The sequence below is a fragment of the Nothobranchius furzeri genome, chromosome 6 (genome assembly GCF_043380555.1).
Source record: "Nothobranchius furzeri strain GRZ-AD chromosome 6, NfurGRZ-RIMD1, whole genome shotgun sequence".
Classification (NCBI taxonomy): domain Eukaryota; kingdom Metazoa; phylum Chordata; class Actinopteri; order Cyprinodontiformes; family Nothobranchiidae; genus Nothobranchius; species Nothobranchius furzeri.
Genome location: NC_091746.1, coordinates 72,279,119 through 72,290,968, shown reverse-complemented (window position 1 = coordinate 72,290,968; position 11,850 = coordinate 72,279,119). Strand labels below are relative to the sequence as shown.

At 46.8% G+C, this 11,850-nt stretch overlaps 1 protein-coding gene and 1 pseudogene across 1 annotated transcript; one reads left to right on the top strand and one right to left on the bottom strand.

Moving 5' to 3' along the window:
* The first annotated feature begins 3,132 nt into the window (after positions 1-3,132).
* brcc3 (BRCA1/BRCA2-containing complex, subunit 3) lies at positions 3,133-4,735 on the top strand. The gene has a single exon (XM_015977066.3). The coding sequence runs from the start codon at positions 3,330-3,332 to the stop codon at positions 4,110-4,112; it is 783 nt and encodes a 260-aa protein (XP_015832552.1). The 5' UTR covers positions 3,133-3,329; the 3' UTR covers positions 4,113-4,735.
* A 141-nt stretch (positions 4,736-4,876) lies between these two features.
* Positions 4,877-11,763, bottom strand: LOC107397150 (E3 ubiquitin/ISG15 ligase TRIM25-like; annotated as a pseudogene).
* Between the last annotated feature and the right edge of the window lie 87 nt (positions 11,764-11,850).

The window sequence follows — 11,850 nt, the reverse complement described above, 5'->3', positions numbered from 1 at the left end:
TCTAAGTCATTAGATGCACTCACTGAGTCACAACAGTTGGAGCTTACCCATCAGCAGCTCAAGTTAGATGAGATATATAAACGAAAAGCGCAAGGTGCCTTTGTTAGATCTCGCCGCAAATAGCTCGAAGAGGGCGAGCAGAACTCTACATAGTTCTTTAGCCTAGAAAAGCAGCAATCTAGAATTAACTCCATTCAGCAATTAAGAATTGATGGAACAATCATTGATGACCCAAAGAAAATTTCTCAGTATTGCGCCAAGTTTTATAGTGATCTTTACAGCTCAAGATATTGCTCTCAGGAAGCTTCTACCTTTTTTAATTCTATCCCTAATATTAATCAGATTTCTGAAGCTGACTCCGACTTGTGTGATGCCTCTATTTCACTGAAGGAAATTACTAATGCTATTAACCAGCTAAAAACAAACAAATCACCTGGAACGGATGGCTTTACTGCAGAATTTTACAAGCAATTTTCTCAGAGCCTAGCTCCGTTTTTAAAGGAAGTTTTTGTTGAGAGTGTTTTCAAAGGCTCCTTACCTCCTGCATCAACTCAAGGATGAATTGCTCTCATTCCTAAACCAAAGAAAGACTGCCTCCTACTGGACAACTGGCGACCTATTTCTTTACTGAACAATGACTATAAGATCTTTGCAACGATACTTGCTAAGACGCTGAAATCAGTGCTTGACTATTATTGATGAAAGTCAGTCTGGGTTTATGCGTAATAGACATACGTATTTCAAATAATGTTAGATTGATATTAGATTTATTAGATTATTCTGAGTTAGTTCATGATGATAGCTTTGTCCTTTTCTTGGACTTCTATAAGGCCTTTGACTCCCTGGAGCATGATTTTATAATGGAAGCCCTAAAAAAGTTTGGTTTTGGTCAGTTCTTTTGTAAATCTGTCCAAACTTTGTACAATAATGGAAATAGTTCTATCAAATTAAGCAATGGCACATCCCCAATGTTTGATTTAAAGCGGGGAGTACGGCAAGGGTGCCCCCTCTCTGTTTATCTGTTTCTTCTTGCTGCCCAACTCCTTAATCTGCACATTAAAAACAGTAACATTAAAGGCATTAGTATCTCTAATAATCATATTTTAATTAGTCAGTTGGCGGATGACACAGCTCTGTTTCTGGCAGATGCCTCACAGGTTTCAGTTGCACTTAACCTTATTTGTTGTTTTTCCAAAGCTTCTGGCCTCATCCTTAATCTGAACAAATGTGAACTGCTGCCAGTGCATAATTGCTCTGCTCCTGTAATCTGTAATATTCCTGTAAAAGTCTCAGTCATTTATCTCGGCTTTCATATCACTAAAGATAGAGAAGCCAGAGGGAAGTTAAACTTTCTTCCCCTCATTGAAAAAACTCAGAAGGTTTTCGACCGGCCGGTGGACGCAAAGAGATCTTTCTCTAAAAGGCAGAGTTCTGATCACCAAAGCGGACGGCATTTCTCTTTAACTTATGCTGCTCAATCATTACACGTAGATAACTCCTTCTGTAAATCTTTTGACAAGATGTTATTTAATTTTCTCTGGAAAAAAAAACTCATTACATCCGTAAGTCTGTAGTTTTAAATTCATATAACAAAGGAGGCTTAAATTTTATAGACTTTAGCTCCCTCAATAATACATTTAAAATAAATTGGATCAAGCAATATCTCAAAAACCCTACTTCTATATGGAATTTCATCCCTCATCATGTCTTTTCACAATTAGGTGGCCTAAAATTTATTCTGCTCTGTAATTACAAAATACAGAAAATTCCAATTAAACTCTCCAACTTTCACCAACAGGTTTTTTTTAGCGTGGGCATTGCTTTACAAGCACAACTTCTCTCCACAGAGATGTTGTATCTGGAACAACTATAATATTGTCTATAAGAACAAGTCTCTTTTTTATGAAAAATGGTTAAACAAAGGTATTATACTAGTCAGTCAGCTCTTTAATGAGAATGGACTGCTATACAGTTATTCAGAATTTTTTGCCAAATATAAAATTCCAAAAAGCCCAAAATAATTTTCTATAATATTTGATGCTGTGCCCTCAGGTCTTCGTATGTTATTTAAGACGGCTCGTCTCTGTCCTCCGTTATCAGCATCACCTTCGGATCTAACTCTGCTTCCACTAGGCAAAGTCTGTTTTTCTACCTATAAAACATCGAACTCCAAAATTAGATCTTTATTTCAGGTTGACTTGGTCTCTATTTCATCTGCAACTGTCTATTGGGACAAGTTTGGACATAACGTAGACTGGGGAAAAGTCTGGTCCCTACCACAGAAGTTTCTTTTAACCAATCAAATTAAAGAAATCTCTTTTAAGATTCTACACAGGTTTTACCCCACGAAGGTATGTTTGAGTAGGTTTAAGAAGGATATTGATGTAAAGTGTTCATTTTGCAACTTACACCCTGAAACTACTTCACATTTATTCTGGACGTGCGAATTTACTTACAAGTTTTGGAAAGACATCAATTCATTCTTAACTCACAACATTCTTCCTGATTTCTCCCTGTACTATAAAAACTTCATTTTTGGTTGTTTTGGAGGCAGTGGTAAAGATAATGATGCACTCTTTCTGATAAACTTGATTTTATTTGTTGCTAAGTTCCATATCCATAAATCTAAATTCTGTAATAAAAAACCCTTTTTTCCTGTGCTAAGAGCAGAACTGGAACAGTATATATCCACCATTTCTTGTGTACAGAACAAAAAAAGCAGTTAAAACTCTGAATACTTGTAAGCTGTTTAATGTACTTGTTTAATTACTCTTGTGTTTACTTCATTTCTGTTTATTTATTTTCTTTTTACTCTCTTGAGTATGTATTACATCTTTTTTTATTTTATTTTCCATATTTGTATGTCTTTGACTGTTTGAATAATAGATTTAAATAAATAAAAAAAGTCTAGCTTCCTCTCTTTTCCAGTCCACATCTCCACCTCTCTAGCTTTACCTCTGCTGATCCTTGATGTAGTCCCACCACCTCCACCCTCTGAACAGAAATGTTTCAGTGCAGGAAGCTGATTGGAGCATTTCAGCGGGTCTCTGTAATCACTAGACAATAATCAAACATGCATTTATGAGATAAAATGAAAAGTAAAAATATATTTTCAAACACAAAAGTTTATAGAACATGTAAACAAAAGAAAATGACCGTTTTCAGGCAAACATGACTTCCGGGGCCGCAGTGGACACACAGACCAGCAGGGGGCGGCGGTGCTACACCTCCGCTTAGAACCACAGAAGAAGCAGGAGGAACACGGAAGTGAAGCTGTGTTGTTTGTTTCCGTCTTCTCCGGAGTCAGAACTTGATCTCGGGTCGGAACCATGGCCGTGAGCGCAGTCCACCTGGAGTCCGACGCCTTCCTGGTGTGCATGAACCACGCGCTGAGCACGGAGAAGGAGGAGGTGATGGGGTTGTGCATCGGGGAGGTGGAGGTGTCCCGGATCGTCCACATCTACTCCGTCATCATCCTCCGCCGCTCGGACAAGAGGAAGGACCGGGTGGAGATCTCCCCGGAGCAGCTGTCCGCCGCCTCCACCGAGGCGGAGCGGCTGGCGGACACCACCGGAAAGCCGATGCGGGTGGTTGGCTGGTACCACTCCCACCCGCACATCACCGTGTGGCCGTCCCACGTGGACGTGCGGACCCAGGCCATGTACCAGATGCTGGACCAGTGCTTCGTGGGCCTCATCTTCTCCTGCTTCATCGAGGACAAGAACACCAAGACGGGTCGGGTTCTGTACACCTGCTTCCAGTCCGCGCAGGCGCAGAAGGGCTCCGAGTACGAGCGGGTGGAGATCCCGGTGCACGTCGTTCCTCGGGACGCCATCGGGAAGGTGTGCCTGGAGTCCGCCGTGGAGCTGCCGCGGATCCTGTGTCAGGAGGAGCAGGACACGTACCGCAAGATCCACAGCCTGTCCCACCTGGACCCGGTCACCAAGATCCACAACGGCTCGGTGTTCACCAAGAACCTGTGCAGCCAGATGTCTGCGGTGAGCGGCCCGCTGCTGCAGTGGCTGGAGGACCGGCTGGACCAGAACCGGCAGAGCGTGGAGGAGCTGCAGAGAGAGAAGGAGCGGCTGCTGCTGGAGCTGGCTGCTCTCTGAGCCGGTTCTGGTCCTGGTCTTACTCCTCACACACAGCTGGACCTCAGAGCTAAACCCCAGACCCCGGCCTCTTCTCTTCCTGTAGTCCTTTATCTGGTTCTGGATTATCGGGTCTCCAGAACCCTTTTCTGTGTGGTTTTGGACCTTTTTGGTCCTGGTTCTAAAACATTTAAGCTCTTGAACATTTCTGACATGGAGAAAGGCCTCTAACTCAAGGGATGAGCCAGATTTGTCCACAGCCCTGTTCATGGTTCTGAACTGATCCGGACCTTTATAGGAGTTTTGCTGCTGGAGTGAAGGCGGTTCTGAGTGGACCCAGACAGCTCCTACATCAGTGAGCAGTTCTTTTGAAGACGTACTGGATACAGAGTTGTTTTATTCTGGTTCCGGTCCAGGTCGGTCTTTAGAATACGGGTGCTTCAGCCGGGTACCTGCGGTGTGTGAAACAGAAAAACTGGATTCATGAACACTGGTGCCAAAGGAAAGTCTGGTCTTGTGTTCTCAGATGTTCTCGTCCCACGCAGCAGAACCAGAACCTTTGAAACCTTTTGAGCTGCTGAGGTTTTTCTAACCAAACCTAAGTTTATGTTTTTGTCTTTTCCCATTAAAGGTTTCCACTCTGATGGACACTGGTCTTCATTTTATGTAAATAAAATGTTTAGATAAACAGATAAAATCTTGTTTGTTTTGAAATGTGAAATGAAAGCTGCTCGTTTACATTAAAGCTCTTCTCATGCAGCGTATTTGTCGGTCTCCCAGTCGTCTCCACCCGCCGAGGCAGCTGAGATCCTTGAGGAGGAACGGCTCTTCTCCTTCACCTGGTGGATCAACCGGAAGCTAAGCAGACCAGACAGGAGGACCAGCTCTGTCCTCTGATGTCCCACAAGCAGGTTGGAGAAGATGTAGTCCATCCATCACGGACAGCCCCTCCCACCTCCTGCATGAGACGGGGCAGCCCTGCAGGACATGACCAGTTTGACCTGGTGGAGCTCATTACAACTGTGGAAAGGAGCGCTGAAGTCTGTCAGATCCAAATGCCAGGAGATCAAACCAACACCATGTTGGAATATTTAATCGTCACTCAGAAGCACAAAAAACTGCTCAGTTGCACAATTTTTAAACGTTTGCCACAAAATTCTGATGATTTTAGGCTCATTTAGTGGTTTGACTCATGAGTTAAATGATGGGTCAAAATATCTCCACCGGATGAACATGTAGGAGTCCAACTCGTCATTTTTACAGATACTGAGCTCAGACTTCCTGTTTTACACCAAAAAGAACATTTGACCAAAAGGACAAAACTCCTAGATTTAATATTATAAATGTCTCATTCACATATTTCTTTACTAAATCTGCTGCAGTCTCTGTGAATGAGCATATCCGGGTTTTTGGCGGTGTTTACAAGGACCTGCGGAACCGGGTTATTGTGAATATTCGGGTTTTAAAAGGGTTACTGGCTGCATGTAAACGCACTGAATGAGTCGTTTTCTCAGCAGTAATAGTTCTGGTGTGTGTGTGTGTGCCTTATTTATATTCATGAGATGCAAACGCCTCACCTCTGATTGGCTATGAGATTCATGACTCCTCTGCTGCCTTCTTCCACAAAACTCAGAATGATGTTTAGGTCAGCGTGTCTTTAACAGTCTCGTTTATTGATTCCGAGTCAGAGGATCCACTTCCTGGTTGTTAGTCCATGAGCGCTTCAGATCGGTGACATCAGCATCCTGCAGGCTTCAGATCGGTGACATCAGCATCCTGCAGGCTTCAGATCGGTGACATCAGCATCCTGTTGGTTTCAGATCGGTGACATCAGCATCCTGTAGGTTTCAGATCGGTGACATCAGCATCCTGTAGGCTTCAGATCGGTGACATCAGCATCCTGTAGGCTTCAGATCGGTGACATCAGCATCCTGTAGGTTTCAGATCGGTGACATCAGCATCCTGTAGGCTTCAGATCGGTGACATCAGCATCCTGTAGGCTTCAGATCGGTGACATCAGCATCCTGTAGGTTTCAGATCGGTGACATCAGCATCCTGTAGGCTTCAGATCGGTGACATCAGCATCCTGTAGGCTTCAGATCGGTGACATCAGCATCCATCAGGCTTCAGATCGGTGACATCAGCATCCATCAGGCTTCAGATCGGTGACATCAGCATCCTGTAGGTTTCAGATCGGTGACATCAGCATCCTGCAGGTTTCAGATCGGTGACATCAGCATCCTGCAGGTTTCAGATCGGTGACATCAGCATCCTGTAGGCTTCGGATCGGTGACATCAGCATCCTGCAGGTTTCGGATCGGTGACATCAGCATCCTGTAGGTTTCAGATCGGTGACATCAGCAACCTGCAGGCTTCAGATCGGTGACATCAGCATCCTGTAGGCTTCAGATCGGTGACATCAGCATCCTGTAGGCTTCAGATCGGTGACATCAGCATCCTGCAGGCTTCAGATCGGTGACATCAGCATCCTGTCTTCAGATCAGTGACATCAGCATCCTGTAGGTTTCAGATCTGTGACATCAGCATCCTGTAGGCTTCAGATCGGTGACATCAGCATCCTGTAGGCTTCAGATCGGTGACATCAGCATCCTGCAGGCTTCAGATCGGTGACATCAGCATCCTGTAGGTTTCAGATCGGTGACATCAGCATCCTGCAGGTTTCAGATCGGTGACATCAGCATCCTGCAGGTTTCAGATCGGTGACATCAGCATCCTGCAGGTTTCAGATCGGTGACATCAGCATCCTGTAGGCTTCAGATCTGTGACATCAGCATCCTGCAGGTTTCAGATCGGTAACATCAGCATCCTGCAGGTTTCAGATCGGTGACATCAGCATCCTGCAGGCTTCAGATCGGTGACATCAGCATCCTGTAGGCTTCAGATCGGTGACATCAGCATCCTGTAGGCTCCGGATCGGTGACATCAGCATCCTGCAGGTTTTGGATCGGTGACATCAGCATCCTGTAGGTTTCAGATCGGTGACATCAGCAACCTGCAGGCTTCAGATCGGTGACATCAGCATCCTGTAGGCTTCAGATCGGTGACATCAGCATCCTGTAGGCTTCAGATCGGTGACATCAGCATCCTGTAGGCTTCAGATCGGTGACATCAGCATCCTGCAGGCTTCAGATCGGTGACATCAGCATCCTGTAGGTTTCGGATCGGTGACATCAGCATCCTGTAGGTTTCGGATCGGTGACATCAGCATCCTGCAGGTTTCGGATCGGTGAAATCAGCATCTTGTAGGCTTCGGATCGGTGACATCAGCATCCTGTAGGCTTCAGATCGGTGACATCAGCATCCTGCAGGTTTCAGATCGGTGACATCAGCATCCTGTAGGCTTCAGATCGGTGACATCAGCGTCCTGCAGGCTTCAGATCGGTGACATCAGCATCCTGTAGGCTTCAGATTGGTGACATCAGCGTTCTGCAGGTTTCAGATCGGTGACATCAGCATCCTGTAGGCTTCAGATCGGTGACATCAGCATCCCGTAGGCTTCAGATCGGTGACATCAGCATTCCGTAGGCTTCAGATCGGTGACATCAGCATCCCGTAGGCTTCAGATCGGTGACATCAGCATCCCGTAGGCTTCAGATCGGTGACATCAGCATCCCGCAGGCTTCAGATCGGTGACATCAGCATCCCGCAGGCTTCAGATCGGTGACATCAGCATTCCGTAGGCTTCAGATCGGTGGCATCAGCATCCCGTAGGCTTCAGATCGGTGACATCAGCATCCTGTAGGTTTCAGATCGGTGACATCAGCGTCCTGCAGGCTTCAGATCGGTGACATCAGCATCCTGTAAGCTAACATTGTCTCCCAAAGCACCAGAACCTTAGTGGAGATCTTCATGATTCTTGGCTTTGCAATAACCTGCTAATGGTTAGCTTCTACTAGCTGAGGTGCACTCTGCCGTCTCCTTACTGTGGGACGTCCCAAGTCAAGGTGGGCAGGGTCATTAATGGGGTCCTGTCTGAAGCTAAAGCAGGAGATGGGGGTGGAGAGCGTTCTCATGTTCAGCATGCACGAGTCACATGGTTACTATGGGAACCAGGGGCCTCATTTATAAAGCTTGCTTACGCACAAAACAGGGTCGGAAAACTGCGTAAGCAACTTTCCACGCAAACTTTGGGATTTATGAAAGAAAACTTAGAGAAAAATGTGCGCAACTTTAAGTTGACTAAGGACCTGGCTTACGCACATGTTGGACATGGAGAGCACCTGCAGTGCTGCTGCTGAGAAGATACAATTATGAAATCCTGCAGCATTATCACTTGTACCACTTCGTTTTCACACAGAACAAGACCTGGCTACTTGGCCAAGGCAGATCTCTGGGTGACTGGTTAGCGTGTGTGATTTTCACCTGGGGGTCTGGGGATCGAATCCTGATCAGACATTTTTTTACATCCGCCACAGATCTCTCTGAAGAACTCAGCATTGACGGCTTCAGCAACGCTGTGCCACTCCGTGGATTTTCTCTTATTTGTTTTGCAAAAGCACTTCCTTTCATTTCTCCACCTCACCCACAGGTACCTCAACTTCTGCTTGTGTGAAGTAGCGCTTCCTTGATCTGCCTTGATCTACGGTCGCCATGTCATTGGCTGAGCACTGCAACAGCCGGCTTATGTATATGCATGAGATCCACAAGGCACTTTGCATTGACCATTTATGGCAGTAAGTGGGCGTGGTGAGGGCGGGATGTGACTAAAAAGCAGCTGAGAAACATTCTCGTTAGTCTCCGATTTATGAAGCGGAGATTGTGTGGAGCTGTGCATCCTCCATGTTTGATAGATCACAAACCTGCTTGGCGTTAGTACCTTTTTTTTGCTGAGCTGAAGTACAGTTTTAGTAAGGATTCTATGCCATGTTTGATAAATGAGACCCCGGAGCTTTAAGCGTTAGGCTCTAGAACTGTGTTCTATTCCAGGACACAGAACATGGCCGTAGACTCCGAGCAGAGGGAGTGATGGACTCTGAGCCCAGCGTGTAGCGGCTAAGTGAATGTGGTCTGGACTCTGTGGAGTAGACTCATGATGCTGTAGAAGGACAGGAACCCTGCTCTGTGATCCAGGTACACTCCTACTCTTTTGGACCGGAGCCCAGAGATGGACGTTCTGGTGCTGTTGTGTCTGAATCCACACTGACTGTCTGAACACAGCAACGCCCAGGATTCCTTATTGTTGCCAAACTCACTACTTTCTCCTGCTCGGGGAACACGTTTGTAAGCGACTGCTAGGTGGGCTCCCAACCCCACCCACTCCACCTCCCAGTAGTGCTGACCTGTCAGAGCTTCTCTACTCAGGACCTGAGACCTGCCGAACCTCTCCGAGTGGCTCGGGTACGCCTGTTTGACACTTCTGTAGGTAGCTTTTCTGTTGCCGTGGGACAAAACCAGTTGCATGTTTACGGTGTTTGGATCCAGTGTGACTTGCTGGTGGTGACGTAGGAATTCTGCTCTGGTTTGGGGTTCTGGTTGTGGCAGAAGCACATCCACTCTAGTTACTGTGGTGGAGACTTTGGGCCAGTCGTCAGAAAGAACCTTCTCTAGTTTCTTCTCAACTGCTGCCGCCGTCACGCCACTAAAGTACTGCAGACGGCGCGGTTCGGTGCAGGCTGGTTCTGAGGTTCTGCTGAGTTCTGAAACCAAAGGGCACATGTGTAGAAACTCAGCAGGATTCTTTGTTTGAGAAGGCCGGTCCAGGTCAGCATCCTTACTAGAGAGCTCACTGATCTTGCTGCAGGTTCTGGATCAGCTCGTTGACCCGATTCACCTCCTTTTTCTGCTGATCAGTTTGTTAAGAGAAGAACGTTTCTTTTCCGCCAGCAGAACCAGCTCAGTAAAGATCTTCCCCGCGTCCACCACAGCTTCATCAGGGGAGCATTCGATGGCCTCCACCTCCTTCTGAAGCACCTTCACCTCTTTCTCTCTCTCTCCTGGAGTTTCTGCTGAATTTTCTGGCGACTCGGTACGAGCTGTTTCTCCCCCTCGCGCCTTTCTGTTTCCGCTGAAACTGTTTCGTGGCTTTTATGTTCAGAGCAGATGCACCTCTGACCAGCATGACAGAAAATCTTCTTCACTTCGCCGTGCTGGGAGCAGATGTTCTCCTTGAGATTCTTTGATGGGTTGACCAGTGTGTGCTTCCCAAAGGCAGGAGACTGGTAGTGTGGCTGGAGGTGTTGCTGGCAGAAGGAGACCAGACGCTGCAGACAGGACTGGACAGCTCTCAGCTTCCTGTCTGTGCAGGAGTCACAGGCCACATCCTCGGGTTCGGCCACAACACACTGGTGTTCTGCCATCTTCAGTTCATCCAGCAGCTCTGCTAGCACGGTGTTCCTCCCCAGGACGGGCCTTGGGCTGAGCGTTTGTCTGCACTGAGGACAGCTGTAAGACGTGCTGGCATCCTCCACATTCCAGTGGTTTTCAATACAGCTCTTGCAGTAGCTGTTAGTGATGTGTCGGTCGCGAACGAACCGGCTCTAAGAGCCGGCTCTTTGAAGTGAACGACAGGAGCCGGCTCGTCATTGGGAGCCGTCCCCTCCCCTCCCCCTCCCCCCCTACCTTGGTGAAAGCTACAGGCGATTGGTCAACATGTGTAACTGCGTGTCCAGATTGTCCACACACAGAGCAGTAGGGGCGGGGAAGAGGGAGGATCGGACTCAGACACACAGCAGAGCACCTGCGGGCGGAGGGAGACGAGAGGGAATGAGGAGGAGGAAAAAGGCGAGAGAGCGAGAGAGAGAAGAGTTCGACGAAGACGGTGAGAAAATGAGCGCCAGCAGTAGGGAAGTGGAGATTTCTTAAAGTGTTCAGTTATTAAATCCATAGAAATGATAAATATTTGATATATTGCTTTTTTTTACATTAGTAAATCATTTTACATATAGTTTAGCATTATTTTGGTTATAAATGTACCCTACGCAACAGAAAATCTGAGGAGCCACTTGGGAGCCAAAAGAACCGGCTCTCTAAAAAGAGCCGGAATTCCCATCGCTAATAGCTGTGTCCGCAGGGAATGGTCAGCGGATATTCCATAGGACGCAAACAGATGGAGCAGAGGACTTTTTCCGAGTCAAACCTAAATCCAGCTGGAGCCATTTTACACACAACACCTTGGTGAATGATCAGCTTCACAAGGGGGGGGGGGGGTTAGACTCCACCCGAGTAAGGTCACTTCCTGTTTCTTTGTTTAGAGCAGGCATGGGGAACCCTGGTCCTCGAGGGCCGGTGTCCTGCACGTCTTTGCTCCAACACTTCTGATTCAGTAGTTGATTCACCTGTTCTGCAGCTCATCAGGCTCTACAGAAGCCCGTTAATCACCTGCTGATTGAAATCAGGTGTGATGATGCAGGGTTGAAACTAAAATATGCTGGATGGCAGCCCTCGATGGACCAGGGTTCCCCACCCCTGGTTTAGAGCAAGAGAAGCGTGGTCTGGTAGGAGATGAGCGTATCGAGTCCTTGTTGATACGCAGTCCCCAAACCAAAAGGATCAAGAAGAACAAGGCTAACTAGCTTCCTGTCACTTCCAGTCTGAGGACATTTCTTTCCTTTTAAAGAAGCTGCTAAACCAGTTCCACCGCAGAAGGAACAGCTTGTTTACGTTGAATTAAAACTTCCCATAAAGACCCAAAGCTGGAATCATTCTTTCTCTTTTCTAACTGATGTATAAAATCATCCAGAGGACGGTGGTGAAAGACTCCAGCTGTGGGACACAGTGGTGGACTCTTCAGGGGTGTGAA

Bases quoted from the DNA above. Each gene is read 5' to 3' on its own strand.
- brcc3 (XM_015977066.3), top strand. From the start codon at position 3,330: ATGGCCGTGAGCGCAGTCCACCTGGAGTCCGACGCCTTCCTGGTGTGC.